This window comes from Nyctereutes procyonoides, unplaced genomic scaffold (genome assembly GCF_905146905.1).
Source record: "Nyctereutes procyonoides isolate TBG_1078 unplaced genomic scaffold, NYPRO_anot_genome, whole genome shotgun sequence".
Lineage (NCBI taxonomy): Eukaryota > Metazoa > Chordata > Mammalia > Carnivora > Canidae > Nyctereutes > Nyctereutes procyonoides.
The window spans coordinates 18,181,302-18,208,375 of NW_026575034.1; the positions used below are offsets into that span (position 1 = coordinate 18,181,302).

Here is a 27,074-nt window from a genome sequence, read left to right on the forward strand (position 1 = left end):
ATGCCCAATGTGGGGCTTGAACTCACAACCCCAAGACCAGGAGTCGCATGCTTTACCAACTGAGCCAGCCAGACACCCCAGGAACATCTGTTTCTTTGCTTCCTTTAATGTTCTTATTTAAATATTTTTTGTGCAATTTTTTAAATGTCATTTTATTTTTTTGAGGGTAAGTAGGATATAAATTATAAGTTAAAAAAACACCTTCTCTTCAGTATTTTGTAAGCTCTGTAGAATAAGGTATCAAGTTGCATCTGGAGTCAAATTCACTAGGCTTTTAAAAAGTGCTCTGTGCTTCTATTTCCATTCTTTTCTTAAATTCCTACCTGATGATATCCAATCAGGAAAACTGTATTAATCTGCTTCGTTACTCTCTACATTTCTTCTCTTTGAGATTTACAACATCTGAAAAATTTGTGTGTGTGTGCATTCGTGTGTGTGTCTATTTATTTATTTATTCATTTTTAAAGATTTCATTTATTCATGAGACACACACACACACACACACACACACACACACAGAGGCAGAGACACAGGCAGAGGGAGAAGCAGGCTTCATGCAGGGAGTCTGATGTGGGACTCGATACTGGGACTCCAAGATTGTGCCCTGGGCTGAAGGCAGGTGCTAAACCGCTGAGCCACCTGGGCTGCCCCCACCTTTTTAATTTCCATAAGCTTCTTGTTTATTTTTTTTTAATTTTATTTATATTATTTATGATAGTCACACAGAGAGAGAGAAAGAGGCAGAGACATAGGCAGAGGGAGATGCAGGCTCCATGCACCAGGAGCCCGACGTGGGACTCGATCCCGGGTCTCCAGGATTGCGCCCTGGGCCAAAGGCAGGCGCCAAACCGCTGCGCCACCCAGGGATCCCCTTGTTGTTTAATTTTAAACAATTTTATTGAGATACAGTTTACGTACTGTAAAGTTACTCCATATCACCCCACTGTAGGCAGCTTCAAAATGTACTTCCTGACTCTATGGATTTGCTTATTCTGGACTTTTTATTTAAATGGGATATAATTTTTAAAACCTCAGTACACTTTTTTTTTTAGTACACTTTTTATTATAGAATGGTTTTAGTTTTACAGAAAAGTTGTGAAGATAGTCTAGGGAGTTCCCATATACCCCCAGACCCAGTTTCCCCTAATAGTAACATCTTACAGTATAGGGTACATTTGTCACAAATAATGAACCAATATTGATACATTATTATTATACATTATTATTATTACAAACTAAAGTGTGAGTCTATTTTCATTCACTGTGCTAGATCTTTGGAGACCATTTTCATTTTGGGAATTCATGCCTTTCATTTCTGGGAAATTTTTTGAATTATTGATAATATCTTCCCTTTTATTTTCTCTCTTTTTCTCTTAATGGAATACTACTATTTGGATAGTAGACTTCCTGGACTGACTCCACACTTTATTCAGATTTTCTTAGTTTTTGCCTAATACTCTTTCTGTCCCAGGATTCTATTCAAGATACCACATTGCAGTGAGTTGTTATGTCTCCTTTTATTCCTTTAGCAGTAACTGTTTCTCAGACTTTCGTTCTTCTGATGATTTTGGCAATTTTGAAGAATATTGGTTAGCTGTCCTCTAGAATTTCAATTAGGTTGTATATGTTTTTTCTCATGATTTGATTGAGGTTATGGTTTTTTGAAGGGAAGACTACAGAGGTAAAATACCATTCTCATCATATTATATTAAGAATACATATTATGAACATGACATCACTGTTGATGTTAATCTTGATCACCTGTTAGTGTTTGTGTCAGGTTTCTCCATTATGAAGTTACTCTTTTTCCCTATGAGCAGCCCATACTTATAGAGGGAGAGCCTAGTATCTGTATAAGTTATTTGGCATTTTTCTGCATAGGAGATTTGTCTATTCTCCTATTTACTTATTTATTTGATCATTTATTTATATTAGTATGGACTTATAGATATATATTTTATACTTTGGATTATAATTCAATGTATTTATTTTGTTGTTCAAATTATTCTAGCTTTGGCCATTGGGAGATCTTTTAGTTTGCCTCTTTGATGTGCCTTTGTCATCATGATTTTTTTTTTAAGATTTTATTTATCCATTCATAAAGACAGGGGGGGGGAGAGAGAGAGAGAGAGAGAGAGAGAGAGAGGGAGGGAGAGGGAGAGGCAGAGACACAGGCAGAGGGAGAAGCAGGCTCCATGCATGCAGGGAGCCCGACGTTGGACTTTATCCCGGGTCTCCAGGATCACACCTCGGGCTGCAGGTGGCGCCAAACCGCTGAGCCACCCGGACTGCCCCTTTTTTTTTTTTTTTAAAAGATTTTATTTATTCATGAGAAACACAGAGGAGAGAGAGAGAGGCAGAGACACAGGCAGAGGGAGAAGCAGGCTCCATGCAGGGACCCTGACGTGGGACTCAATCCTGGGTCTCCAGGATTACGCCCTGGGCTGAAGGCGGCGCTAAACCACTGATCCACCCAGGCTGCCCCATCATGGGTTTTTGAGTACCCTCTACTTTTTGACACTGCAGAATGCTCCAGGCTTCTTCTGTGTGGGTCCTGTTCCAGTTAGAGAACCAGCTATTTCTCTAAGCAGTCCTGATTATTTTTTTTTGGTGAATGGTATTAGAAACGAAGATCTGGGTGCTAACTATGCTTGTCACTGGGGTGTTGTTGCTTCTAGGCCCTGGGATAGTACTTTTCGAAGCTTTCTTTTTTCTGCATAATTTTCCGTTTCCTCAAAGTTGCATTGATTGGCAAGAGATGTCTTTCATTAATCTTTGATAGAGCCTTTTCCCAAGTGTCTCATGATCTCTTGCTGTCCATTTACACTTAAGAATAAATGCATCAAGAAGCTGATTGGAAGCTTGATGTTCATGGGGGGGGATGGGGGGGTTTCTGAGAGTTTCATTGGCTGTATAGTTTCTTCCCTGTAGTATGAGTATCTAGATTTTTTTTTCTTGGTCTGGTCAGATTCATAGAAAATGTTCCTCTAAATCTCTGCCTCAAGGGCGTAATCCTAACTGCCAACTTTGTGAGAGCCAAGTAATGGAAGAGCCTTGGGGAATCTCAACATTCAATATGTAAAATTTTTCTTATTTTTCTGTTTTTAGAATGATACCCTTGCTCTCAGCTGTGCCTGTGGTTTCTCAGCTGTGGATGCTTGATACCTCAACAATAATCCCAAGTATAGATATATAGATATACCCATTCTCTTTTAAATTTTTTTTTTAATTTTTCAATTGAGATAAATTGACATAATATTCTATTAGTTTTAGGTGTACAACATAATGATTTTATACACACACACACATATATTGCAGATGATTATCACAGTAAGTTTGGTTAACATCTGTTACCACGTAGTTACATTTTTTTTTTCCTTATATGGGAACTTTTAAGATCTACTCTCTTAGCAACTTTCAAATATACAGTTGAGTATTGTTAACTGTAGTCACCATGCTGTATATGACATCCCCAGGACTGACTTATTTTATAACAGGAAGTTTGTACTTTTTGACCATTGTCATGCATTTCACCCACCTCACTCATTCTTTTATTTATTCCTTGTAAAGGATCAGTTTTCTCCTGGTATGTTGGAGGCTGCACAGAGTGGGAAGAGTATAGGGGTGGAGGGGGTAGCTGGTTCTTTTTTCTTTTTCTTTTTTAAAAGATTTTATTAAAAAAAAAGATTTTAATTTTTCATGAGAGACACAGAGAGAGAGAGAGAGAGGGAGAGATTCAGGCAGAGGGGGGAGAAGCAGGCTCCATGCAAAGAGCCCAATGTGGGTTTCAAACCCAGGAATCTGGGACCATGTCCTAAGCTGAAGGCAGATGCTTAATTGCCAAGCCACCCAGGTGTCCCTTGTTCGCTCGTTCGTTTATTTATTTATTTAATTTTTATTTATTTATGATAGTCACACAGAGAGAGAGAGGCAGAGACATAGGCAGAGGGAGAAGCAGGCTCCATGCACCGGGAGCCCAACGTGGGATTCGATCCCGGGTCTCCAGGATTGCGCCCTGGGCTAAAGGCAGGCGCTAAACCGCTGCGCCACCCAGGGATCCCTGGTTCTTTTATTTTTAAAAATTGAGATATAATTCATGTAACATAACTATTTTATTTTTTAAATTTATTTTTTAAGATTTTATAAATTAACCATTTTAAAGTGTACACTTTAGTGGTTTTTAGTTTATTTACTATGTTGTGCAGCCATCTCCATGATCTAGTTCTGGAACATTTCCATCATCCCAAACAGAAACTGCATACCTATTAGCAGTTAGTTCCCTGGTAACCACTTTCTGTTTCTGTGAATATGCCTATTCTGGATATTACATATGAATGGGGGTAATACAGTATGTAGCTTTTTGTGTCTGGCTTCTTTCACTTAGCATAATGTTTTATTTTATTTTATTTTATTTTATTTTATTTATTTTATTTATTTTATTTATTTTATTTTATTTATTTTATTTTATTTATTTTATTTATTTTATTTTATTTATTTTATTTATTTTATTTATTTTATTTTATTTATTTTATTTATTTTATTTTATTTATTTATTTTATTTTATTTTATTTATTTTATTTATTTTATTTTATTTTATTTTATTTTATTTATTTTATTTTATTTTATTTTATTTTATTTTATTTTATTTTATTTTATTTTATTTTATTTTATTATTTTATTTTATGATAGTCACACAGAGAGAGAGAGAGAGAGAGGCAGAGACACAGGCAGAGGGAGAAGCAGGCTCCATGCACCGGGAGCCCGACGTGGGATTCGATCTGGGGTCTCCAGGATCGCGCCCTGGGCCAAAGACAGGCGCCAAACCGCTGCGCCACCCAGGGATCCCTTAGCATAATGTTTTCAAGGTTAATTTGTATTGTAGCATGTAACAGTACTCTGTTCCTTTTTATGGCTGAATAATGTTCCATTGTATAGTTCTACAACAATTTGTTTATCTCTTTATGAGCTGATGCCAGCTGCTTCTTCCAGTAGACTTTTAATCATTCCTTCTGTTTTTAGTCCCATGTTTATCCCCATTTCCTTAAGTGCTTGATGCTATATAAGTTCCTGAGCTTTTTGGAGGTTATATTATAGCTTAGGTTTCTTTAGTCTGCTGTCAGGAACCACTCATCCATCTGCTTTCCATTTTCTAAAATTTTGTTACTATCACCTCCACTTTTATTCTGTGGCTGTGCTCCCCTGACCACCATCCCCTACTGCTGTTTTTGTGGGGCTTGGGGGAGAGAGGCAGCAGAGGGAGAACTAATACATGCCTTTTGCTCACAGTTTATTTTTTAAGATTTTATTTATGAGAGAGAGTGAGAGCACAGGCAGAGGGAGCAGCAGAGGAGAGAGGGAGAAGCAGGCTCCCCATTGAGCAGGGACCTTCACGCAGGGTTTAATCCCAGGATGCTGGGATCATGACCTGAGCCAAAGGCAGATTTGTTAACCATCTGAGTCACCCAGGTACACCCCTTTTGCTCACAATGTAAAAGGTACAATTTCTTTAAAAAAAAATTTTTTTTTTTAAGATTTTATTCATTTATTCATGAGAGACATAGAGAGAGGGGGAGAGACACAGGCAGAGGGAGAAGCAGGCTCCATGCAGGGAGCCCAACGTGGGACTCGATCCCGGGTCTCCAGGATCACACCCTGGGCCGAAGGCAGCGTCAAACCGCCAAGTCACCAGGGCTGCTCTAAAAGGTACAATTTCCATGCTGGGTCAGACTTGCGGCCCAGCAATTATTAAGTCATGAAATGATCGAGCTGGAAAAACCTTTATAAATTAGCAACTAGACCTCTACTTCTTAATTTTTCATGTGAGGAAAGTGAGACCCACAAGACTCAATAAATTGTTTAGGTCACACAACTAGTGAGTAGCCAAGGTAGGACCTTAACTCTGTCTCCTGCCGTCTAGGTTCGTTGTATACGGATTATTTTAAAATTTGATATTTTTTTTTTATGATAGTCAGAGAGAGAGAGAGAGAGAGAGAGAGGCAGAGAGGCAGAGACAAAGGCAGAGGGAGAAGCAGGCTCCATGCACCGGGAGCCTGATGTGGGATTCGACCCTGGGTCTCCAGGATCGCACCCTGGGCCAAAGGCAGGCGCCAAACCGCTGCGCCACCCAGGGATCCCTAAAATTTGATATTGAGTAGAGTAGATATTGAGTCTCTTATATTTGTCCTGTTTCTTACTTAGCGATCCCAGTCCACTGGGTTTGCCTAAGGCCATTTTTCTGGAGGAGCTAGCTTTTAGAGAACAGTGCCTATGTACATGTATAGCCTCTGGGAGTCCTTACTCTATTAGTAATGCAGTATGTATGTAGTATATGTAATTCAGTACAGTATATGTATATCCAACTCACATGATAGCGTTCACTGGACTGGTCTGAAACACCATGAATTTGACAGCTTGTTTAGCTTCCCATACTAAACAAAGCAAATTATCTAAGTTCAAGAAGTCAGCTTAACAGATGTATGTATGTCCTGTCAGGGTTTTTGGCTGGGCTAAAAGTGAAGTAGCGTCTACACTTCATATTTAGCTACCAAAGTTTTGTCCTAGCTGTTGTTGGAGCAGTCCTGTCTGGATAGGTTCTCAAACCCTAGACTCTTGTTAAACCTGGGTATATAAAAAGTTTAGCCATTTAAAAAATACTAGATGTAGGAGTTGGACTAGGTATGAAGCAGCCTGGAAGACATCAAGCAGGAGGCAAAGCATCAATAAAAGTAATGGCGGTATATCTAAAGCTAAAGTTATCTGACAAAGAAAATATGTTGAGAAAGAAAGTGAACAGATCTACCTCAAGGGGAAAAACAAAGAGGTAACAGATGGTTTCTCTTGTTTTCATTGAAGAGCCTGGTGAGCAGCTTTTCTGGGTTAGTGCCTTAGATAGAAGAGGCCTGTGGTGTGTCCAAAGGGGGGGGCAGCTTACTCCCTGCTTTCTGGTATTTATGAATGTCTGAATCCTGAGCACAGCTGATGATGTGGGCCAAGGTACAGCCTGTCTCTTCAAGGAGCAGGTACCCTCTCTGTGCTGCAGCAGCTATAAATTAACCTCAATTTCATATGTAGAAAGATGAGGGAGAGCAATGAGTGTAGTGTTAGATGGTTTTCTCTAGCTACCAAAACTCAGCTAGTCTTAATGTGTTTTTTAGGCTGCCCCATTTAAAAAGTGCTGATAGTTGGGGAGCCTCTCTGGCTTAGTCAGTTAAGCATCTGCTTTCAGCTCAAGTCATGATCCCAAGGTTCTGGGATTAAGCCCCTCATTGGGCTCCCTGCTCAGTGGGGAGTCTTCTTCTTTCTCTCCCTCTGCCTTTGTGTGCTTGCATACAAGAGTCATATACTCTACAGTTTTAGTATATGTGCTGCCAAAGTGAGCACAAGAGTCACATACTCTACAAATGAGCCAGCCAGGGACCCCAGTCATAGCTGTTTTGAAATCTTTGCGAATCCCAATATTTGGATCACATTAGAGTCAGTTTCTGTTGATTGACTCTTCTCTTGAGAATAGGTCATGTTTTCCTGTTTCTTTATATGCTAAATAATTTGTGCTTGATACTCCGCTGCAGTGAATGCCAGTTTAAATCTCAGTTCAGTTCCTTTAGCCCTAATTTAGTTGCTTGACGTCTGTTCTATGCACACATGATTTAGGGATTAGCCAGTGATTTTGGCAGGATTTATACAGTTTGAGGCACCTTCTTTCTGGTTCTCTTTGGAATTTCCCTCTCTCACTTCTCTGTTGTGGTTGCCTTAAAGTCTGTCCTCTGGTTTGTGAAGCTAGTAAGACTACGGGTTTATATCTGAATTTTAGTCATCTTTCATGGCACGGACTGAGACTTCTTGGGCAAAAGCTGTAACAAGAGACCCTTAATTGATGTCATTACATTTTTCCAAGTTTTGACCCTCTCTCTTTCATCATAATCTACTTGCATTTTGTTACCTAGTGACTTTAGGTAGTCGTTTTTTATATTCTGTCCAGTGTTCATAGTAATCTGTAAGAGAGTTGATCTTGTAGGAGCTATTCTTCCATGACTGGAAGCAGAACCTTTATCATGCTGGATATCAATTCGTCGTCGTCTTCTTCTTTTTTTTTTTTTTTTAAGATTTTTATTTATTAGAGAGAGATAATGAGCTGGGGTGGGGCCGAGGGAGAGGGATAAGCGGACTCCAACTGTGCATGATCCCAGGACCCTGAGATCATGACCTGAGCTGAAGGCAGAGGCTTAACCAACTGGTCACCCAAGTGCCCTATTCTGTTGACAAAGTCAGTTCTTTTTCATTTGCGGTTTCATAGATATTTGTATTATCCTTCCTATTTCTTCTAAGGACCAGATATAAAAATGCCCTTAGTTCTTGCTCTTTTTTCTCTTTATTTTTTCAAACTTGAAATTTTATGTAAAGCTTCTTAAGTGTATGTCAACTCTGATTACTGATTGGTTTAGAAATTGAAATACTTTTATATGGTATATCTTAATCCAAGATGTAGGTATAACAGATGTGTCCTGTAAACACTTTCCTGGGAAGTGATGGTTATTTTTATTTTATTTTGCTTGAATCTAAGCTAACATGTTCTGGAGAAGCTTTGTGTAATTTAACATCAACCAGGTGGGAATTTGACCTTATTGGGTCTTTCTCACATAGCTGTTTGTGGCATACCTTTTCATATCTGTTCTACCATTTCAAAACTATCACTGTTACCCACAGATGTAATACATTTATTATAAATGTGTAACTGAGATTTTGGTGAATTTTTTATAAAAAGATTTTACTTATTTTAGAGAGTGAAAGCAAGTGTGAGGTGGGGAAGGGGCAGAGGGAGAGGGAGGGAGAATCTTTTCTCTCTCTCTCTCTTTTTTTTAAAGAGTTTAAATTTATTTATTCATGAGAGACACAGGTAGAGGGAGAAGCAGGCTCCTTGTTGCAGGGAGCCTGATGTGGGACTCAATCCCGGACCCTGGGATCATGCCCTGAGCTGAAGGCAAACGTTCAACTGCTGAGCCACCCACGTGTCCCAAGGGAGGGAGAATCTTAAGCAGACTCTCACCCAGTGTGGGACTTGATCTCACAACCCTTAGATCGTGACCCAAGCCAAAATCAGCAGTTGGTTGCCTAACTGAGCCACCCAAGTCTTGGTGAACATTTTCTGATGACCTTTCAGATGGCTTCAGATAGAAGTTTTGAGGCTAAGATTTTTTTAACTCAATCACATATATGTGTGTATTTAAAGAGAGAGAAGTTTGCATCCATAGGCTTCTCATGATAAAAAAGGAGAAAATAATGTCATCATCAACCCAGAGAGCAGTTATTTAATAGTGCATATATTTTAACTGTGTGTAAACCTACCCATTTAGGTTAATCTGTAAGTTGTTTCCTGCCCCAAATAGGAGAAACATTTGGAGCTGTGGTTTCTGACTTATTTGGGTCATGGAGCCCTTTGAGAATATGATGAAAATTGTGGGTTTTTTTAGAAAAATGTACATATTTTCATACAAAATTTTGTAAATCATTTCAGAGGGCTTAGGGGTTCCTTTGAAGCTTCTCAGTTGTAAGCATCCCTTATTTACGATTATTCAAATTAAGCTAGTACCAACAGGCTAATAGTACAAATGTCAGTTTGTTTCTGGTTTGGTCAAAGCAGAACAAGTAAACAAAGAACCTATTAGAAGTCCTTGTAAGGCGTGCAAGCTTTTATTTTAAAAAGATTTTTATTTATTTATTCATGAGAGACACAGAGAGAGAGGCAGAGAGGCAGCGACAGGAGAAGCAGGCTCCATGCAAGGAGGCCGATGCGGGATTTGATCCTGGGACTCCAGGATCATGCCCTGAGCCGAAGAGAGACCCTCAACCACTGAGCCACCCAGACGTCCCATGTGCAAGCTTTAAAAAAAATTCTATTATGATTTATCTGAATTGTACTTCCCCAGGGACAGATTCACAAAGATAGACTGACACCTAGTTGATTAATTTTTAAGTTGCTGTTAGAAATGGGCCTTAGTTCTGGTATCCAGACCTTCTGACATTTGTAGACTCTGTATGTGTTAGGCAAATAAGTAGTTCTTGTTTCTAGGACAGTAGGACAGTTGTGGTTGCAATGTCTTATTCTAATATTGTTTGAATTTCCAAAGGTCTAAATAATTGGGGATTTAAGGAATCTGTGACATATGTACAGGTTTCATGAAGTTGGAGCTATGTAGGTGTTCCTGAGGCATTAAGTCTCTTCTGCTTCTTCTCAAAACTTAGGCCTCAGTAAATGATGAAAGACTGAATTGTTTGAATAAAAATATCTTAGATTTGTGAATCCCTTCTGTGACTTTTCTGACACTCTTTATAGGGTGCTGTAATGAACATGATTTGATCTCAGGGCTCTCATACCTCTCTGTACACCCCTTTCCCCTTGTGGTGAAAATACCATGTTTCTAATACTGGTTCAGTCTAATACACAGAAGGACTTATGTCTAAGATTGGCACTCTCTTTGGTGCCTTTACTGACTTTTTAACAAGAACCTGACTCTTTAACAAGAAACCTTTACTTAGCTTATTTGAAAAAGGGGCAGGAGGTGGAGGGGTGGTTTGGAGGATCTAAAGACTACTTCTTGTGATTCATAGCCTCCACCTCCTCTTTGTCTATACTCCAGGTCAGCTCATCATTTTCACCTCTCGCTTCATCTCACTGGTTGTTTAAAATAGTCTCGTGTTTCATCCTTTGAATGCTCATCATATCTTAGGGGGCACCTCATAACTATTTAAAAAAAATATCCTTCTCTAATGGCTTTCATTAAGGACAGTGGAAACTGCCCTGATTCCTGTTTCCGTTAAGTATTTTGTGATTTTTAGTGAGGGGATTTTCTGGCCTAGTAAGGAAGAAAGGAGCAAACTGACAACTAAAAGTGAAGAAGCTTTGAGGAAGACAGTTATCTTCTCAGAACTGAATGCAGTTTAAATATATATTCTGGGAACCTCAGACTGTAGGCAAGATCATTATGTCAGCTGCTTGGTGTTTTTTTTTTTTTTTATAGTAAATGCAGACTTGCCATGGGTGGGCTCTTTACAGGTGTTACTGAAAACTTAAGACTAGCTGTACCTAGCCTTTAGGGGCTTTATTGCTCCCACTATTACCAGCTGCCTGCTGATTTTGCCAGTCTTCTTTAGTGAAGATTACCAAATATATTTTTGAGAGATGAAATTTGCTGGAAAAGAGTTTCAGAAAACTCAGTTTGGATTAAGGATCAGGGAATAAGAGGAATTGAAATTGTGTTCCTAGCTTTACTAATAGAAGGAAAGGTGAGTCTTGTCAGAAGTTGAAAATTATGAATAAGTGGGCTTCTGATGGTGATTGATGATGATGGACAAAAGAGAAAGTGGAAGTGAATGTTTTAGTTATAAAATGATAACTTTCTAATTGGAATCATTAATTTCTGGAACAGGTACTTTAGAATTACTATAAACTCTTTAGAAACTTAAGATACCTCTGGGATAATTTAGAGTGAAGAACTATGCAACTTTAGGTTTATCTCAGTCCTGTGTTGGAAGAATGCATCTTCCTTAATTACCAGCTCCTTTGGGTTCCAAACCAACTTAGAAAAACTATAGTTTGAACAGAATTTATATTATCAGCTAGAACATGTGAACAGGATCCTGTGTAAACGTGCTCTGAATGGTTGGTTGCAAAGATTAAAGATCTGGAGCCTCCCAGGTAGTAACTTCCCTGTCAAGTGGTTATTTGTGTATGTTCTTTTTACATTTGAGAGTAAGTTCCTGAGGATAGGTGCTTCATTTGGGTTCATCTCTATCCTCTCAGTACCTAAGGTCCTTGTGTGATATGATTACTCTATAAATAGGTATCAAATTCAATCGAATTGTTTTTGATCCCACATATTTTTCCGTGACTCCTACTAAATTTATTTGTTCGAAATATTTAGGTGCATTTAATTTGTCCCTAACCTCTTAGGAAAAGCAGAATTTGGAGCAGGATACTTGTGGATAAAGTACCAGTGACCTTATAGTAATTTTTTTTTTTTAAAGATTTTATTTTTTTATTCATAGACACAGAGAGAGAGGGGCAGAGACACAGACAGAGGGAGAAGCAGGCTCCACGCAGGGAGCCCGATGTGGGACTGGATCCTGGGTCTCCAGGATCACACCCCAGGCTGCAGGTGGCACCAAGCCGCTGCGCGCCACCGGGGCTGCCCCCTTATAGTAATTTGATCTCTGTTGAGCTCTTCATCTAATTATGCTGTATTGTAATGTTTTTTCAAACTATGAAATGTGTTAGTAGGTCTGCAATTAGCATATTAGGTTTTAATGACATAGAGTAGAAATTATAAAAGGGCATCACACAGAGTAAGGGTAAGTATTTTGTGAAATTTGTTTTAGGCAAATTTGTATGTATACATCATGTGTGTATTTATTGCTTCATGATGTAATACTTGTTTCATACTGGAGTCATGGTCAAAAAAGTTTGAATAATATTGCTTTATTGTAATACTCTGTTATTTCATTTATCATATAGCATTATGCCAGTACATACAGGCTTCTAAAGCCAGGGATGGTGCCAGCCCTTTCATTTCCAGTACGACTGAAGGTAAAAACAAAACAAAATTGAGAACACCCAAAGCTTTCTGGTGGCTTTTACATGTGTCTCTACAGTGGTATTCTGTATCTTTGATCTTCTAACTTTCTTGTGACTTTTTTTGACCGGTAGGTTTTTCATATTTGTGTTCCTCTAGGTGGTGGGTTCTTTGCTTCTTCCTCTTTACACTTTAATGTTCTTTATTCCAGTATATTTTAACGTTTTTAGAGGAAGAGGGAAAAGGTAGAGTTTCAGAAATTTTAAATGATACTCTAAAATCCACTTTATTAATGTTTTTAAATCTTTTAGCCCCTTTATGTTTTTTCAGAGATCATAGAAATGCATACTTTATTCTGAATTTATTTTATTTATTTTTATTAAAAATGTTTTATTCTGAATTTAAAATCATTTATGCTTCTATGATACCAGTTGACTTTTTTTTTTTAAGGTTTTATTTTTATTTGTTCATGAAAGACACAGAGAGAGGCAGAGACACAGGCAGAGGGAGAAGCAGGCTTCATGCAGGGAACCTGACGTGGGACCTGATCCCGGGTCTCCAGGATCACATCCTAGGCCGAAGGCAGCACTAAACTGCTGAGCCACCCGGGCTGCCCAATACCAGTTGACTTTAAGCGAACCAATTGTGGTTTACAAGGGAAAAAAGACGGATATAGTCCTTTGCTGTTCCTTGTGCTTTCTCTACTCTTCCAAGAAGATTAACCATTGGATTTGTAGTAATAATTCATTTCTTTTTCAAGATAAGAAAAGATAGCTAGTGGTGTCCAATATTAACCATGCTAAACCTTTTCAGCTTCTTTACTTACCTAATAACTTTAATACTTTTCCTGTTCTTAGATGGTTGGCATACTAACCCCTTTGCCTTTACTTCTGTACCTTGCTGGACTACCAAACTCAGACAGTCATAATCCTTGATGGCAAGGGACTTTTGTAGAGATGATTTGCTTCATTCTTTTCTTGCAGGAGAGAATTTTGAGCAGACACCACTGAGACGAACATTCAAGTCTAAGGTCCTTGCACGATACCCTGAGAACGTAGAATGGAATCCCTTTGACCAAGATGCAGTGGGAATGGTTAGTATTTATTAGCTACAAGTATGAAATAATTTGCAAACTAATTTACAGTAGATTTTTGAGTCCAGAGACTGTGTGGTTACCAACTACCAATAACTTGAAGAAGGGATTGTGTGCATATTATTCATGATTCTGCATTTTGATCAACATATCAGATACGCTGGAAGTCACAATGTTTTTCTGTTTTGTCAGACAAATGCATAGTAATGGCTTGGTGAACTTTGTGGTACTCAGCTCTCAGCTATTGGTTATTTGTAGTATTGAGATTACATGATGAGTGTAATTTAAATCAGTTTTCTCTCAATCTGGGTGATATGGCAGAAATGAGTATTTTGTTTTACCCTAATTTTAGATAGAACAACATTTTTTTTTTTTAAATTTGAGAGTCAGCGAGCATGACCTGGGGGGAGGGATAGAGGGAAAGAGAGAAGCAGACTCCCCACTGAGCACAGAGCCCAACTTGGGGCTCAGTCCTAGACCCTGAGATCATCATCTGAGCCAGAGTCAGACACTTAACTGACTGAGCCATGCAGGTACCCCAGGACAGCATTTTAAATCTTTCTGTGTTTGTTTAAATATTTTATTTATTTATGAGAGACAGAGAGAGAGAGAGAGAGAGAGAGAGAGAGAGAGAGAGAGAGAGAGAGAGAATGGCAGAGACACAGGCAGAGGGAGAAGCAGGCTCCATCCATGTAGGGAGCCCGAAGTGGGACTCGACGTGGGACTCCATCCCAGGACTCCAGGATCAGGCCCTGGACTGAAGGTGGCGCTAAACCGCTGAGCCACCCGGACTGCCCAGCATTTTAAATCTTATGTAGAAGAATACTACTATGAGTGATCTAACCTTTATTAAGTATTTAACATGAATTCGTTTAATCTTCACAATATCCCTTATATAGATGATATTAAATAAACACACACATAGATACACATATATTTTACACATGAGGAAACTAAGATGCAAAGAGGTTAGGTAATGTGTTCAAGGTCACATAGCTAAGAAGCAATTGAGCTGCAATTTGAACACTATACCATAGTCTGGTTCCAGTGCTATGCTCTTTTTTTTTTTCTTCCCTTAAGATCTATTTATTCATTCATGAGAGACAGAAAGAGGAAGAGACATAGGCAGAGGGAAACGCAGGCTCCCTGCAGGAAGCCTGATGCAGGACTCCATCCTGGCACCCCAGGATCATGCCCTGAGCCAAAGGCAGATGCTCAGCCACTGAGCCACCCAGGCGTCCCCAGTCCTATTTTTTTTTTTTTTAAGATTTTATTTATTTATTCATGAGAGAGAGAGAGAGAGAGAGAGAGAGAGAAGGGGGCAGAGACATAGGCAGAGGGAGAAGCAGGCTCCATGCAGGGACCCCGATGTGGGACTCGATCCAGGGACTCCAGGATCACACCCTGAACCAAAAAGGCAGACCTCTACCACTGGGCCACCCAGGCATCCCCCCAGTGCTGTGTTCTTAATCACATCTTTGTACTGCCTGTATTAATTTTTAAAGCTTCTTATGCTTTTTGGAGGATGATGATGTTTAATGCATATAATAACCCTGTGAAATAGGCAAAGTAAACTGTATTATCTTCATTTCACAGATGAGGGAACTGAGTCTTAGCCTCAAGTTTTTTTGACGCCTAGTCCAGTGCTTATTTTATTTTAATGTGCTGTATTCTAGAAACATCTAGATTTTGGGAAGTCAAGTCTAAAAGTAATGGATATGACATAATATAGATCCTTTTATTTGTTAACTCAGGCTGCTAGTAGATCATTTATATACTCAGGTTTATGTAAAACTGGAAAATAGGGACTGATTGATTTAGGTCAGTTTGATTAGCTATCCAAGTTTCTTTATATAACCCACCTGAGTTAAAGTGAAAAAAAAGTACATCTTTATCCTGATTATGTCATTTCCTTGCTTTATATGAAATGCTCCCTTTTTTCTATGAAAAGACAAGGTTCTCTTGATGACAGAATTTTGTGAGTAGATAGAGTCTAAAACTTTATGTTTATGTTTAGGTACAGAGTTGTATCTGTCTAGTTTTTAGGTATATTTCTAGCATCATTTCCCACTAAATGCTGTCATGTTTAACCATCTACCTAAATTCTCTAAGCTTTGTCTTCCTTATCTTTTTGCATTTTCTTCCTGTCCCTGAAATGCCCTCTTTCCCTTGTCTACCTAATTCTAATTCTAATGTAACCTTGTCTGTGAAGCCTTATTCTGACATTCCTGGGCTGGATTGTCTATTCTGTGTTGCCCTAACACTTTGTTTTTGGGTAGTCCTGATTACTGCATTACAATTTTATTTAGTTGTTTGTCTCTTAGAATGGAAGATTTTTAGGGCAGGTATTTTTGCTGTGTTGATCTTGGTATCCAAAACACCTAGCAGAGTAGGTACCCTGTGAGTAAATAATGATGGTATTCTGAAAATAGGACCAGCAGTGATGTTCTCACCACTTGTTTCCTTGTTGTCTTTTGCAGCTATGCATGCCCAAAGGGCTAGCATTCAAGACCCAGGCTGATCCCAGGGAGCCCCAGTTCCATGCTTTTATTATCACAAGGGAGGATGGCTCTCGGACATTTGGCTTTGCCCTCACATTTTATGAGGAGGTGACTAGCAAGCAGATCTGCAGTGCGATGCAGACCCTCTACCACATGCATAATGCTGAGTATGATGTCCTACATTCTCCCTCTGCTGATGGCCGAGATCACAGTGGCATGGAGGATGGTGAAGGCACTCCTGGGACCAAGCTTCAGCGCTTCAACTCCTATGACATTAGCCGGGACACGCTCTACGTCTCTAAATGCATCTGCCTCATCACACCCATGTCCTTCATGAAAGCATGTCGGAGTGTGCTGGAACAGCTTCACCAGGCAGTCACTTCACCTCAGCCCCCTCCACTGCCCCTTGAGAGCTACATATACAATGTACTCTATGAGGTGCCACTCCCACCTCCTGGCCGGTCCTTGAAGTTTTCTGGGGTCTATGGGCCAATAATTTGCCAGAGACCAAGTACCAACGAGCTTCCCTTATTTGACTTTCCTGTCAAAGAGGTCTTTGAACTGCTCGGGGTAGAAAATGTGTTTCAACTTTTTACTTGTGCCCTTCTGGAATTTCAAATCCTGCTCTATTCACAGCGTAAGTCAGTGTTTACTAGAGCTTTTTCCCGGTGTAGGGCTTCCCATCTTTCTATATTAAATGCAGTGGAACTAACTGTAAAGGTCAAGAGCTGTTATAATTTGAGCAAAACTCAGGTCTTTTCTTTTGCAGGTAGGTTGTAGATGGCAAACTGATGCAACACTAGTGGGCCACAGTTTCTAATTGGTTATCATCATGGCCTTGGGCTGGGCACTTCAGCCTGGGAGGGAATCCTTGCTTCCTGACATCCTCTCTAGTTGATGCTGAAAAGAGGGGCAGGAAATGATGGTTCTGGAAAGCTGACTTTCCATCATTCTGCAGTTATTTCTGCCCCTTCTGCAGGCTGACAGTAAAACTGAGGATTCACAAGTGATGATCCTTCATATATTTGGAAGAATGTATTTGAGAAAATGAAGATGTATTGCTTCTTTCTGTTGTTATAACTGAATTGGTTTTTATAAATTAGAGTGAACTGAATGTGAGCAGCAATTTGGACAAAATAGTAAAGTAGATCAGAAGGAAACAGATGTTTATTAAATGAACCAGGAAAATAACATAAAATTTATTCATTCAGTACATATTTATTGAGAGCCTGCCATGTGCTAGGCATTGTTTCAGAGGCTAGGTATACGATGGTAGACAAAACAGATAAAAATCCTTCGTGTTATAGAACTGATATTTTAGTGGGGAAGGAGGGATGATTAAATCAATAAATAGAGTTTATAGTGTGTAAGGTGGTAATAACATCTGTGGAGAAAAATAAAACAGGAAAGAGGGTGGATGGTATTTGAGGAAGGGAAGTTCAGTTTTTTTTTTTTTTTTTTTTTTTTTAAGATGTATTTATTAGAGGGAGAGGGAGAAACAGGCTCCCAGCTGAGTGCAGAGCCCAACATGGGATCCCAGGACCCTGGGATCATGCCCTGAGGCAAAGGCAGATGCTTAACCAACTGAGCCACCCAGGCACCCCTCCAGTTTTTAATAGAGTGATTGATTTAAGCCCTCTCTGAGCGATCCTTGTTAATATCTGTAGGAAAAGTATTCTAGGCAAAGGGCATAGCACATACAAAGATTTAGAGACAAGAATGTGTTTGTTATGTTCAAGAACTGAGAAAACTAGGTGGATGGTATGGAGTGAGAGAGCAGGAATATAGAAGCAGATGTTAGACTTAACAGGACCCTAGATTTTACCATCCTGTAGGCCATTGTAAGGACTTTGTTATTCTGAGATGCCTAGTCATTGTAGGATTTAAGTTGGTTGACTTTTTATTTGGAAGTAGCTTCCAGTTTGCTGGAGGAGTTGCAAGAAATGTTGAAAGAACTTTTGTATATTCTCCCACAGTTCACCAGTTATTAACATCGGGCCACATTTGTCTTACATTCTCTCTCTCTCTGTTTATATGTAAATGTAATTGAACCACTGAGAATCATTGCAGAAGCTATGTCCCTTGACATATGTGTCCCCCATAGCTATGTCCCTAAATGTGTCAGCTTTTATTTCATAAGAGCTAGAACATTTCTTACATAACCATAGTATGATTATTAGATTTTTAGGAAATATAACATTGTTATAATACTGTATTCAGGGGGGATCCCTGGGTGGCGCAGTGGTTTAGCGCCTGCCTTTGGCCCAGGGCGCGATCCTGGAGACCTGGGATCGAATCCCACATCAGGCTCCCGGTGCATGGAGCCTGCTTCTCCCTCTGCCTGTGTCTCTGCTTCTCTCTCTCTCTCTCTCTGTGACTATCATAAAAAAAAAAAAAAAAAAAAAAAAAAAAAAACAAAGAAAGAAAGAAAAAAAATACTGTATTCAGGTTTCACCATTGTCTCAAAAAATGTCGGCTTTAATATTTTTTTTTTTTAAATTCCTGACCCAGGATCTCGTCTAATAACATGCATTGCTTTTACTTGTTACTTCTTCAGATCTTTCATGATATGAACATTTTTGAAGAGTGCAGGCAAGGCATTTTGTAGAATGTCCGTCAGTTTAATTTTGTCTGATGTTTCCTCATGATTTAGATTCAGGTTATAAACTTTGGCTATAATATACAGAAGTGATCTTGTGATTCTCTCAGTGCATTGTATCAGGAAGCACATAATGTATATTTTTATCATGACAGGAGGCACTTGATGTCAGTTTGCCCATCTTTGGTAATGTTCATTTGATCACTTAGTTAAGATTATGTCTGCAAAATTTCTTCACTGGAAAGTTATCCTTTTTCCCTTTGTAATTTGTGAGGAGTTAACTCTGTAGATATACTATTCCTCTTTGAAGTTTTGCCAATAGATTTACCATCCATTAGTGATTCTAGTCTGAATTAGTTATTACCATGATGGTTACAAAATGGTGATTTTCTAGCTCCACCTATATTTATTTATTTATATTTTATTTATTTTTTAATAGATTAATTTATTTGAGAGAGTTGCACATACAAGCAGGAGGAGCAGAGGGAGAGAGAATCTGAAGCAAACTTTATGCTGAGTGAGAGCCTGTCATGGGGCTCACTCTCATGACCCGGAGATTATGACCTGAGCTAAAACCAAGAGTTGGACGCTTAAACGACTGTGTGACTGGGGCACCCCTCCATCTTTATTTATTTTTTAATTTTTTAAAAAGATTTTATTTGGGGATCCCTGGGTGACTCAGTGGTTTAGCACCTGCCTTTGGCCCAGGGTGCGATCCTGGAATCCCGGGATCGAGTCCTACGTCGGGCTCCTAGCACGGAGCCTGCTTCTCCCTCCTCCTGTGTCTCTGTGCCTCTCTCTCTCTCTCTCTCTCTCTCGTCTATCATGAATAAATAAAGAAATAAATCTTTAAAAAAAAGATTTTATTTATTCATTCATGAGAGACACAGAGAGAGAGAGGCAGAGGCAGAGGGAGAAGCAGACTCCATGCAGGGAGCCTGATATGGAACTCAATCCTAGGACCACGGGATCACTAACCAAGCCTAAGGCAGATCCTCAACCACTGAGCCACCAAGGCGTCTCTCCATCTATGTTTATAATATGTCATTGTACTATAAGGAATAACATTCATTTTTCCTTGTTTATTATTATATGGACTCATAGACTTTTATTAAATAGATTAGGTATCTGTAATCTAGTGGGGTTGTTTTAAAAGTGGGAAAAGGAGGATTAAAACCAGAAATATGATAGATGACATTTTTCCATACATTTCTGCTTCTTAAATTTCCCAGAATATGAGTTATTGTAACAATAATAATAATTTTAAGAGGTTTGAAGGCGATTGAGAAGATTTGTGTATAGAATCAAGTGGAACTGAGGACCTAAACCCATGTTTATAGGATGGTCAGGAAAAAGCTTTTTCCAAAAAAATTCCCAGACACTGTTGAGCATGGCTGACAGTAAAATGGAGAGGCCTTTTATTGGATGTAGTTTATGCTCTCTATTAATAGAGTAGTTTAAACAATTCAGTTTGGTTTTCTTGAAATAGTTTTTATTTATGATTCAAAGGCTTTAGGGAGATGAAAATCTTTCTTGCCTTCCAAAGACATATCATGAGCATTCACAGTATTGCCTACTATGTATCGTGACTAATGAATGGAAAAGAAGTGTAATTTAGGGAAAAAGAATGCAGGGGAAATTATAAGATTCTCAAAGTATAACCCATTGGGTGACTGAACTGACAGTTTTAAGAATTTTTTTTTTAACCTGTATAAATCATTTTACCTCCTTCTGGATAGTATTTGTTCTTTTGTCTATATAAAGATTTCTTAATAGGATATTTCTTACCTAAAGAGAAGTTCTTTACCTGATATGAGTTAGTAGGGTAGTAGGTTGGATAATTGAAAAAGTTACTCAAGTCTGAGAATCATAAAAATGATTTATATATCCATTAAACATTGTATTTTAGCTTGAAACATGACAGTATAGACATTAGTCTTTTGATGAAAGGTCTAGGTATTTTATTAATCAATCAATTAGTTTGAGAGGGAGAGGGAGGGAAAGAACACATGCTTGGGTGGGGAGAGGCAGAAGTTGAAAGAGAGAGAAAATCCTAAACAGCCTCCGTGCCCAGCAGGGACCCTGACATGGGCTCAGTCTCAGGAACCTGAGATCATGACCTGAGCCAAAATTAAGAATCAGAGGCTTAACCAACTGAGCCACCCAGGCATCCTTACTCAGTCTTGTCTTTTTTTTTTTTTTTTTTAAGATTTATTTATTTATTTTTGGCAGGGAGAGGGCCAGAGGGAGAGTGAGAGAAACCTCAAGCAGACTCCCCGCTAAGCATGGAGCCCAACTTGGGGCTCAATGCCAGGAGCCTGATATCATGACAGCCAAAATCATGAGTTGGATGCTTAATTGGCTGAGCTACCCAGGTATCCCTCAGTCTTTTTAAAACATCTAATTTTGTTTTCCAAGAAACGATTCTTTTTTTTTTTTGTCCTCATTTTACCATTTATTTAATATTTGGTTACATTATATAATCCAGTAGTAAATTCAGCTAGCACAGACAAGTCTGGGAATAAATGCCCCTGATTCTTGTTAAGCATACATTAGTATTTTTTTGCAAAAGTAATGCATGCTTAAGGCGTACACTCATAACAATTCTGGTGTGTCTTAGGGCTCAGTTAGTTGAGGATCTCCCCTCAGGTCAGGATCCTCGAGTCCTGGAATTGAGCGAGCCCTGTATCAAGCTCCCTGAACATCAGGGAGACTGCTCCCTCTCCCTCTGCTCCTCCCCCTACTCATTCTCTTTTTTTCTTTCTTGCTCACTCTCCCTTTGAAATAAAATCTTAAACACACACACACACACACACACACACACACACACACACACACACACAAACACAATTCCAAATGGAATACAATGAAATCTTCCCTTACTGCCTCCTTAGTAGCCAGAGATCAAGTTTCTTGTGTGTCCCTAATGAAAGTTAATATTAATTTATTTTTAAAAAGATTTTATTTGAGAGAGGAGCTGAGAGGAGAGAGCATGCATATGAGTGAGGGGAGGAGGGGAGCCCGATGAGGGCCCAGTCCTACAACCCCGGGATCATGACCTGAGTAGAAAGCAGACACTTAACCAACTGAGCCACCCAGGTGCCCCCCAAATAATATTTTTTTAAAAAACAAATAAATAATGTGTGGACAAAGCAGAGAAGGTTGAAAGTTTCCCTTTTTCACCTAAACTCCTCTTCTTAAGGAGTAATCTCTTAATTTTTTTTAGTGCCCCCTCTCAAATATTTTTAAACATTGAACTGTTTTTATGTGAAGTGTTGTGTAAATAGGTATTGTAATATTCTTTATACATGTATATTATGATACATGCATGTTAAAATTAATGTTGAAATTTAACATTATGTATATGTTTTAAATATGGTATATTAAAATTTAGGAAAACCTTAACAGTCATATGGTAGGAATTTTAGCACATTACAAAAGAGTGTATAGTGAAGCATAAGACTTCCACCTCTGGCCCCTGGTTTTCCTTCAGACAGATTATCACTATTTCATGTTTCTTTCCAGACATAATCCTGTATATACAACATAAATACTGTTTAAAAACAACACAAATGGAAGCATGCTAATTGTTTTGCACTTTCTTTCATTTAATAATGTATCTTGGAGAGACACCTTGGTGGCTTACAGGTTGAGTGTCTTGCCTTTGGCTCAGGGCATGATCCCGGGTCTGGGGATTGAGTCCCACATGAGGCTCCCCTTGAGAATCCTGCTTCTCCCTCTGTGTCTCTGCCTCTCTCTCTGTGTCTCTCATGAATAAATAAATAAAATCTTAAAAAAAATGTATCTTGGAGATAATTGGGACATAGAGATTAAGTTGTTTCCTAAGAACAAAGAGTGCATTGTAAACATTCTTTTCCAGTTTTCACAGAAGTGTGAGTATGCAAGGACAGTTTGTGATTCAGTTTCCAATGTGTAGAACTGGTCCTGTAGTTTGGACTTATGTGTAGAGTGATCCCAAGGCTATTGTCTTTCTCTGCACAGAGACAAGCCATAAAAACATGCTGGTTCCTCCCTGCCCCCTTCACCCACTCAGTAGTGGTGGTTGTAATCCCAGTATGTTTTGCATTATCTCCTTTTGTTAAAAGTAATTGCTCATTAATCAGTATGGGACCTTGAAGAGAATAGTTGCCTAGAGCCATAGTGTCTCCAGTTGATTTTGATTGTTTGAAATGCTTTGTATGTATATGACCTTTAGCTATTTCCTATTTATTGGTTTCACCTTCTTGGAATGGTGAGCACAGACACAGGCAATGGCAAAGAGGTACTGATTTTATCATTTGTACTGGTGTACAGAAAGGGATTTTTGTGCTGTTGCTTACAGCTCTTGGAGGTCAGCATCCTAGCGTGGGTACCACAGATTACTGGATCCTTGAAATATTGTTTGTTAGGCCACCCTTCAAAGTGGGATGTTGTTTTTTTTAAATATAAAACTGTAGAGAAAAAAACTCCTGACAACTCAAACCAGAAAGGCCACACAATTCCAAATTTGTAGTGCCTGTGAAACTAAACCAGATAAATGGAAAGTGGGTTAACCTTGAGAGAGATTATCTGTGACCTGCAAAAGTGTTTTGTTTCTAAGAATCCCACAATTTCAAGTGTATCCCAAGGAATTCTTCAGAGATTTCAATCTGAGGCAAATAAAGTTATCTACTCTTAAGAAATAAGTGGGCTGAGTTTTAGATACTAGGTTAGATTTATCCTGAAGAGTAGGGAAAAACTGGAACTAGATTTCTGTGCTATTGGAAAACCTGCTTTAATGGAGCACAGAAAGCCTCTTCCTTCAGATTCTAGCATGCCCTGTTTTATGGTTATAAAATAGATGTTCCCACACACTGCAGCTAAGTACTGTTAGTAGTAGTACAGTGCCAGTAAGTCTCATAACAAAGGCATTTTGGGAACCCATTTACTCAGATTGTCTGTTGGCCTTGTGAGATGTTACTGTCCCTAAGCAGACATGCCAGGAATGCCAGCCTTATAAAGCACCTGCTTTATTGACTTTGGGTAAAGGACTTTTTTTTTGTTTTCTCATGATTGAAAAGGCCTCTGGTACTCCTGCCTTTCCCCATTCTCCCCTTAAAATCCTGCAGTAGTGTGTGAATGTGTATGTATACACACTAAAGATGGGGGTGGGATATTTCAGTGTAATATTTATTCAAAATATGTTTAAGAGCCAGTCTTAGGACATAGTAAGACTAAGCTTTAAATATCACTTGACGGTTTTCTCCCATGCTTTTGCATTCTTTTGATTCATCTTAATTTTGAACTTTACAATAAATTCTTAAGGTGTCTGAGATTCTCAGGATTATTGTTCTTGAGTAGATTATTTACAGACATATGTAGAAAAATATAATTGAGGTCTCATCTAGAGAGTCATTAGAAGTTTTTTTAAAGGTTTTATTTATTTTGGAGCATGTGTGTATGAGTATGGGGAGGGAGAGAATCTCAGGCAGATTGCCTGCTAAACGGACCCTGATGGAGGGCTTGATCTCATGACTCTGAGATCACGACCTTAGCTGAAACCAAGAACCAGCCACTTAATCAACTCAGCCACCCAAGCACTCCTCATTAGATTCTTCTTAAGGATTGTTGGAATGTCATTGAGCAGAAGATTAAAAAGCCAAGTTGTATGGGCATCCCGTGGAATTGAGGTATCACAGAAGAGGCTGAAGGCAGGGTTTGCAGTGGTCTAAATTTTGTTATTTTACCTTCATGTGGGACTAAATACTTTTTCTGAAATCAGAGATTAACTCTTCAAAGATTGATTTTTTTGTAATTTGGGAAATGTTTTTGTTCCTTGAATGATGGGTGGGAATTTTCACTAAATGGTTTTTATTTTCGTTTTTTTAAGATTTTATTTTATTTATTTATGAGAGACACTGAGAGAGAGGCAGAGACACAGGCAGAGGGAGAAGCAGGCTCCTTGCAGGGAGCCGGATGCAGGATTCTGTCCTAGAACCGCTGGATCATGCCCTGAGCTGAAGGCAGACGCTCAACCACTGAGCCACCCAGGCATCTCCATTAAATACTTTTAATATAGGAATGATGATGCTTTGTGTGGGCACAATGAAAAATGAGATAGACTCTCTCCTTGAACTTGTCTTAGTTTGCCTTGATCTTTAGTGACCATGAGTGGCTTATGTCCTTTTGTCCTTCTGCTAAGCCAGTTTTGTTTTGTTTTGTTTTAATTGATCAAATCTCTGAGTTCACTTTTAGGCACTGATCTGTCTGTACCTTAGTTTGACCAAAGAAGCATATGAGGCATTTTTCCTGTACAGCCCTTAAATGTTTGAGATGATGAAGCTTTAGTCATTAATTTCTATATATTTGTATTACTAGATAAACTATTTCCAAGTTATGTTCTTCTTTGCTTAGCCAGGAGTAAGGTGATAAGGCAATTTTCAAAGTATTATTAGTGAACAAATATGGGATACTTGGCTAAACTTCTACCTAGTTGATACATATCAGCTTCTGCTCAATTTTTACTCAATCTTCCTCATTTTTTGGGGAAGCTTTTTGTTTACAACTCCTTTATGAGTGAAGATATTATTGATTTAAGTGATGGGGTGAATTTTTAGTACACGTGAAACCACTTTAACCCTTAATAAAAGCTCTTTTGAAATCAGCCATTCCAGAGGATATTACTCATATGATTTTAAAATTTATGTTCCTGTTTTGTCCTTAAATACCTGAAACCATTATACAATTTGTGAATAGTAATTTTAAAAATTTTACTTTTAGCCAGTCCATTTTATCAGCTTTGCCAATGTATTTATTACTTATTTTTTTAATAAAATGGGTCTAGAAATTGTGTTCTAAAGGAAAGCTAAACATTGAACACAAACTTTCCCTTCCAAACCAATATCTCTGGGGCATCTAGGTGGCTTGGTTGGTTGAGTGTCTGCCTTTGGCTCAGGTCATGATCCTGGGGTCCTGAGATCGAGCCCTACATTGGGCTCCCTATTCAGAGCCTGCTTCTCCCTCTCCCTTTGCCTGTCACTCTTCCTGCTTGTGCTCACTCTGTCAAATAAATAAGTAAATAAACAAACCAAGATCTCTGACCTAGAATAAGAGTTTTGAGGCATGAAAGTCAGTCTTCTAAGTCTTTCAAATTCTCAGGAAGCTTTTATTTGTGCTATTCCCACTCAGGAAAAGTTCCAGGTAGAGGACAGACTTGGCTAGTGTGGAAAACCAGTTTCTGCATGTTTTGTGGTTCTTTGGTCTTGATCTTGAAGGTAGAGTTCATATTAGTCCCTTATAGAATGCAGACATAACTGAGTGGTACAAGAGCCTGTTTTAGCTTCCATGCTGAATAAAGACCCAGGCCGCTGTTCCTTTTGTTGTTGTTGCAGTTCCCCAACCCCTTTGTAACTTAAGAGAATCTACTTAACATACAGGTTTAGTATTTGTGGCAAGGTGCCATTTAGGATTTCTCTTCTATTTCCATATAAATTTTATTAAATTAATAAATTGAAATTTAATTGCTTTTATTAAATTTAAATTTAATTAAATTTTATTATTAGCAGGAAGCTGTATGTGTGGGTATATTTCAGCTTATGGCCCACTGAGGTCTCTCAGTCATCTTTCTGATACCCATAAGGGAATCACACTCTGAGCATACCCTTGCTGAAATTTATCCTGATCCTTTCTTTCTTTTTTTTTTATCCTGATCCTTTCTAAATATGAAATTGTATTGAAGATTTTAACTTACTATTTGGCAGGCAAGTGCTTTGTTTTTGACTGTTTTTTATGTGTTTTGTTTTTTAACCTAGATTACCAGAGACTGATGACTGTGGCGGAGACAATTACAGCTCTCATGTTTCCTTTCCAGTGGCAGCATGTCTATGTCCCTATTCTCCCGGCTTCTCTCCTACATTTCTTAGATGCTCCTGTTCCATACCTGATGGGCTTGCATTCCAATGGCCTGGATGACCGGTCAAAGCTGGAGCTGCCTCAAGAGGTGAGAGGAATGTGGAACTTGGGGCCTCTGGCCCCAGTCTAGGATTGGAGAGAGAATGGCTTTGGGATGAGCCCAGGGTGGTATTGAGTTTATTTTCTTTAATTTTGAGGAACATAAATACCTTTTCAGGGAAAAAAAAAACAACATTTAGCTTTGTTTATGTCATTGCAGAAATATTTGTCATCTTTATTATTATATAACGTTACATACATTGTAAGCTCTGTGTTTATACTATTACCAATTGCCTTTTCCATATGTACTTTTTCAAGCACAGTATTTTATGTACTTTTCAAGACATTTCTTTTCTTTTTTTTTTTTTTAAAGATTTTATTTATTT

General features: G+C 38.7%; 1 protein-coding gene across 2 annotated transcripts in view; it reads left to right on the forward strand.

The window, feature by feature from the left end:
- DENND5A (DENN domain containing 5A) overlaps positions 1–27,074 on the forward strand; it is a 98,174-nt gene that overhangs the window by 25,522 nt on the left and 45,578 nt on the right. For both annotated transcript variants that reach the window (XM_055317888.1, XM_055317887.1), the window contains exons 2-5: positions 12,509–12,580; positions 13,550–13,659; positions 16,140–16,797; positions 26,550–26,737. In XM_055317888.1, the coding sequence (XP_055173863.1) occupies positions 12,509–12,580; positions 13,550–13,659; positions 16,140–16,797; positions 26,550–26,737 (1,028 nt within the window). The remainder of the gene's footprint in view (positions 1–12,508; positions 12,581–13,549; positions 13,660–16,139; positions 16,798–26,549; positions 26,738–27,074) is intronic.